Source organism: Hipposideros armiger, unplaced genomic scaffold (genome assembly GCF_001890085.2).
Source record: "Hipposideros armiger isolate ML-2016 unplaced genomic scaffold, ASM189008v1 scaffold_454, whole genome shotgun sequence".
Taxonomy (NCBI): Eukaryota; Metazoa; Chordata; class Mammalia; order Chiroptera; family Hipposideridae; genus Hipposideros; species Hipposideros armiger.
In genome coordinates this window covers 552,374-558,373 of record NW_017731804.1, presented here as the reverse complement: position 1 = coordinate 558,373, position 6,000 = coordinate 552,374, and the positions used below count along the sequence as shown (strand labels likewise).

General features: G+C 52.6%; 1 protein-coding gene across 1 annotated transcript in view; it reads right to left on the bottom strand.

Moving 5' to 3' along the window:
• The window catches only part of TRIM67 (tripartite motif containing 67), a 66,026-nt gene that overhangs the window by 38,144 nt on the left and 21,882 nt on the right, over window positions 1–6,000 (bottom strand). The window contains exons 2-5 of the mRNA XM_019665833.1: window positions 3,453–3,548; window positions 1,739–1,861; window positions 617–727; window positions 7–60 (exon numbers count right to left, since the gene is read on the bottom strand). Coding sequence (XP_019521378.1) covers window positions 7–60; window positions 617–727; window positions 1,739–1,861; window positions 3,453–3,548 — 384 coding nt within the window. The remainder of the gene's footprint in view (window positions 1–6; window positions 61–616; window positions 728–1,738; window positions 1,862–3,452; window positions 3,549–6,000) is intronic.

Below are 6,000 nucleotides of genomic sequence, written 5' to 3'. Positions count from 1 at the left end.
GCCCACAGCTCTGCTTCTTCTGCTGGAAAGTTCTGCCCATTCAGACCCTGGCACGTGGCCCTGCAGAGTCACGACTTCGTGTACCCACAGGGCTTCATTATTTTCCCCCACAGACGGAGCACTGAGCTCCCGTCTGAATCATGGCCTTGTTCCCGCGAGATGCCCGTGACCCTGAGCCAGCCTGGCTGCTGGGGGGTGCCCAGCCGTGGTGGTCATCTGTCCAGCCTGCAGGGCTCTGCACCCTGAGGTGATGGGCCGTGTGGCTCCTGCCGGCTCACTGCTTCCTGTGCAATCTTTTCAGCTTGTTGGACAAAGACTGTCCTTTCTCATTTGTGAGGAAAATGTTGAATTGGGGTCTCCGGAAGTCAAAGTGTAAAAATGCGTGGCATTTGGCCCTAGAGGTTATGACTTTGACTCTGCCCAGAACCAGGGTCACAGCTAGTGAGAGGCAAAGCCAAGTTGAGAACCTGGGTCTGGAATCACCGAGCAAAGGAGAATTTACTTAACTCCCGGCCACAGGAAGGGACCTCCCTAAAACTCCAGCTAGCTTGGAGGGTGGCAGTGGAGGTGGAGGGATGAAGTTGAGCCCACCTGGTGTCTTCGGGAGCCAGCTCACCTGGAGGAACCCAGCGGGGTCATTCTCCTTGATCACCTCCAGGCAGTACTCCATTAGCCCTGTCGACTGGCGCAGCTTCAGTGTGCAGTGATTGATCTGGTCCCAAACCATCTGCGATGAAAGAATCCCTAGTGACCACCTATCTCATTAGAGGGAGAGCAGCCAGGCTGTGGCGAGTCACAGAAATAGCACAGAGAAAGCCGGAAGGGCGGCACTGGTCGGGTCCGCCTCGCACCCTCTCCTGCTGCCCTGCTGCTGAGCTCCAGGCATTCTCTTTACGGGGAATAAATGGACCCACTTCCCAACAAGCAGGGCCACTGACACTCACCAGAGCAAACGTCCTACACTCTGGATAGAAGCGTAGAGAAAGTGCATCGTCTGAAACTCCCCAGCTTCCTGTCTCCCTTCTCACTTGTTGGGTGGTCTTGGGTAATTCATGGGCTCGGCTGCTTTGCTTGTAAACCACGGACCATGCCCAACACTCATTCCTTCTTTCCCGGAAAGTAATATTTTCTGATTTGGTGGGAAATGTCTATGCAATAGATGAAGCCCCTGGAGAGTGAAGCAGCCCTCTGTCCATGCAGTGTGCTCACGGGGTGCCTGCCTGGACCAGGAGCCCCGTGCCTGTGAGGGGAGACCCCGCCCTCCCCTTGGTGGGTAGCTCGTGTGGGTATTGCTGATACTGAGTGCGTGGGACAGACAGCCTGAGGAGGGGGCAGAGCTGGAGGCCTCGTCACTGTCAGGGGTCACTTCTGCTCTGCAAGATGAAAGTGGGAGGGGTCCCTCAGGCAGAAAACAGGAACGTAGAGAAGAGGGGAGAGGGTGGACCTCTGACTCGAAAGCAGTAGGATTCAGGTGTCTGACTCTGGCTTTGGAGGGAGAGCATGGGTGTTGACTGGCTTTAAGGAAAGTCACATGAGTGTATGTAGGCCCAGGGGCACCCTGCTCATCCATCCATTCCCTTCCTCCCCCCTTCCTCCTTTCCTCCTCTCTCCCTCCCTCACTCCCTTCCTCCCTCTCTCCCTTCTTCCTTTCTTCCTTCTTCCCTCCCTCCCTCCCACGCCACATGTTGGGTGCAGAGCCTGTGATGGGACTGAGGGCACCAGTACCCCAGGGATCTACCTTCAGCTTGTGCTCTCTCTCCTTAGTGACCTTGGTGAGCAGCTTGGCTTTCTGCCGAGTTAAAGCATCGACCAGCGCGTCACACTGAGCGACCAGGCAGGCTTCATAGTCCAGTCCGTTTTCCTGGGGGAAGCGAAAGCTTTAGGGAGAAGACATGCTGAAATCCGGTGAGTGCCTGACAGAGATGTGCTGCAGAGAAGCGTGTCCTGGAAGAATCTGTGACGTTATTCAATTGGAAACGTGTAGATATGAGTTAGGGGAGGGGTACCGTGAATATTGGCACATCTTTGTGGTATATTCTGTAGTCATTCAAACCCTGTTCAGAGAAGTTTTTAATGCCATGGGAAATGCTCTTGAGAGACTATTAAGAAGAAAAAACGCAGGCTACAAGTTGTGTATAGCATAGTCCCATATGTGTGTATGTAGTGTGCATGTGTGTGCATGCATGTGTCTGAAGCAATGGAACATGGAGTCAAAAAGGGGAGGTGGCCACCTCAGGTGGTCAGATATGGGTGAAAATTTTCTTTGTTCTCGCTATTTTCTAGTTTCCAAAGTTTCTGTAACACATTATTTTGCTTTTCATATTAAAAAACCCCCAAACAAACAGTAAAACGACCCAAAAAATCCAGTGCTCTTGCTGTAGTGTCTTTCTCAGTTATGAAAAATAAAAATTCCTTCTAGGTCTCTAAGATCAGCATGAATTAAGCCTCATGTCAGAGACTGAATTGTGCCTGCCTCCCCCGCAAATTGCTGTGTTGAAGCCCTAACCCCAGTACCCCCCAAAATGACTGTATTTGGAGACAGGGCCTTTAAAGAGGTAATTAAGGCAAAATGAGGTAATTAACATGGTCCCCATCCAATATGACTGGTGTCTTTATAACAAGAGGCGATTAGGACACAGACACACAGAGGGACGACCATGTGAACACACAGGGAGAAGGTGGCCATCTGCACACCAAGGGGAGAGGCCTCAAGAGACACCAATCCTGCCTCACACCTTAAACTTGAACTTCCAGCCTCCAGAACTGTGAGACAATAAATTCTTGTTGTTTAAAACACTCAATCTGTGGTACTTTGTCGTAGCAGCCCCACCAAACTCATACATCTCATCTCTAAAACATGAGAAACATGACTGAAAATGCCTGTGGCTGAGTCTGCACTTGAACTCGTTGGGAAGGACGGTTCTATTGGCTGGTTAAGGACTGGGTGCCCTCAGTCCCTTTCCTCCATCCCGACACTGGGATGCTTTATGGGGTCATCACGTGTGTGAACAGTTCCTCCACGTGCACATTTGTACAGAGCACATGCGTGTGCACTCTCCCCTACAGAGAGAGCTCCCCAGGACAGATGGTGCCTTATTGATCATGTCAGGCTCAGCAAGTAAGCAGCATGGGTGCTCATAAGTACACTTATTTAGTAAATGATGCGTTTATATTTTGATGCACTGATGACATGGGTACAGAAGCACCATAGACAGATACCGCGTAGGATGACATGGCCACGCAGCGTGCTGCATGGCTTCTTTCCAGCTCTTTCTGTGATCCCTTCTGAGCTCGTGTCAGCGGTTACATGAGCGTCGGGGGGCTGGGTGTGGTGTCTGCCTGAGGCTGTGCAGTAGGCCAAGCAGATCTCATGCCCGTCACGCCTTCCTTTCTTCTGGGTACATCTGCGGAGCGCCTTGCACCCACTGCCCTCCCACCGCTGGCTTCCTCACCTGGATCTGCTGCAGAATGTTCTTCAGCTGAACCAGGAATTCCTTCGCTTCTTTTGCCTTGTCGGAGACTCCATTTAAGGCCTGAGACAGCTGGGCCTGAAAAAGTACCACAGGTTGAAAAGGAAAACAAGGTGTGAAAGGCACACAGTTGGCACTTCATCATGAAGACTTGGGTTTCTAAGAGCCAGTCCCCCCCCACAAGCTGTCCTCACTTATGAAGAGACCGTAACAGATGGACTCATGGCACCCACACCATATGCTCATTTTCTCGGCAATGGTTGATAGTGTTTGACTGTCCTCCATTCTGCTGTCTGGACCCCAAAGCTAGAGAGAGGTACAGAGTGCTCAGCTGATTGGCTCAGGCCCACAGGCTGCTGGTGATGTTGGAAGAACCCAGGACAAGAAGGCAGCAGAGCCCTCAGCCTGGCCTGGGCCCCTCTCCTCCCATGGCAGCTCTATCCCTCCTCAGTCGGACCCTCAGACACTTATGTATAGACAGCCCAGGTCCCATTCCAAGCTCCACCGGCCCCACTCTTACACGGAGCCTTTGGGCCTGAGGGAGGTGGGTGGGAAAGGGGCTCATGGGCTTTGGAAATGGCTGGGGGTCCTGAGGCATTGTCTAGAAGGGGGTGCAGGCCCCTGGTGCAGCTTCCGTCCACTCTGCAGAGAGGGGTTCGGACAAAGGCAGCTGGGACTCCAGGTGGAACTGCGAGTGGGGGCCAAATCTATGGCTTTTAGCATCATGTTTCTTTTTAACAAAACACATACACACACAATCAAATTTGTCTTCAAAACCTAGCTATTTATAGACAGATGACCTTGCTTTTTAACACGACTCTCAGTTTTCACATTAAAAAGCTGAGGATGGAGCAAAACAAGGCCAGAAAGGCCAGAGTCATGTCCTGCCCTTCCCCCCGCCCCCCCATTTTCTTTAGGTCTCTGCTCAAACGTCAGCTTGTCAGTGAGGCCTCTCCTCTCACCCTGCTTTCTGGTATCTGTTTTCATAACATCCATCCCTCCCCACATAGCCTCCTTTTCTGCCTGTCTCCCCTCCCTGGAATAAGCTCCCCACAACAGGACTTGCCTGAACTGCGGGAAGAGCACTGGGCACACACACGGTACATGAAACGAGTGCTTGGTGAATGAATGAGTCAGTGAGTGTGACCCTGTCGACCATATCAGAGGTCCTCAAAGTGTGGCCCCTGGACCACTTGCCTGGCAATTTGTTAAACCAAGTTCTCTGGCCTACTGACCAGACATGGGAGGGGAGGAGGGGAGCACGATGCCCAGGGACCTGTCTTTTCACAGGCCCTCCAGCAAGCTGTGACGCAGCTCGAGACCCGCTGGACTGTATTGTAGAAACACAGCTTCAGCTGAACATCATCTCTGAAGAAGAAGCCATGGGAAGGGTGAGACACAGGGAGACATGTGCAACAGGAAGGGAGGGGCCTCAGACTCGGGGAGCACTTACATTCAAGGCGAGGTCAAGGTGAGGTTTGTGGCCTGTCCTGCTGGAGAGAGCTGTGAACCTCAGACAGGGTCTCAGCTTAGCTGCGGCTACTTGGAGAAGCCTTTCCTTTCTCCACTGGCTTCACCATCCCTGCCTCCTCCTTGGCTGATGTGGGCATCTCTGCAGAGCTCGCCCAGGGTGCCCCACTCTCTACTGCCATTATCGATGCAGAGAGAATATTCAGTAGGACTTATGGGAATGACAAGTGTTCTATGCCTGCTCTGTCCAGCGTGGCAGCCACCAGCCATAGGGGGCTACTGAGCACTTGAAGGGTGACTAATGCAGTGTGGGGGTGGGGGTGGAGGGCTGGGATTTTTATTTCATTTAATAATTTAAGTTTCAACCACCACACTCACAGCCAGCGGCTACTGGTCTGGACAGTACAGATCTTTGCACCTATCCTTACAGGGTGCACCTCCTAGGACAGCTCATCTGTCCCCAGATAACTGCCTCAGAAGGAGAGTGACACACCAACACCGTCCACAGGCCCCAGGTGAATCTTTAACGACAGGGATCATCAATAGAAGTTTATCAGCGTCCAGAAAAGAGTTGCACCTTCCTCCCTACCACAGTCCCTGGAAGCATGGGGCCCACTCGGGCTGCACCAGTTCCCGCTCTGAGGACCTGTTCAGTCCTCAATGGTGGGGACTTTGTCTTCTCTTTGCATTGCTAGCCAGTGGTGCCGGCATAAACTGTGGCTCAAAAACTGCTTCCTGGCTAATAGAAAGCAGAGTGGTTGCTTGCCACGAGATGCATGCTGAGGTGGGACAGACCGCATAGACCCACCAACACTGTTAGCGGTTTTTGCCAGCCTGAAGCCCCGAGATGACACGTTAGTGAGGGTCCTCCCCCCTCTGTAAGCCCTGGGAGTCAGCACTGGCCTCCCAGCGCCCAGCCCACCCCAGGCCTGCTGACCTACTTCCTGCTTGGTAAGTAGACCAAGGAGCTTGGCAAAGAGCCCAGAATGGAGTGATTTTGAAGGAAATCAGTGACCTCAGGCAATTACCCAGCTGAAAGGGGAATCATCTCACAGCTCAG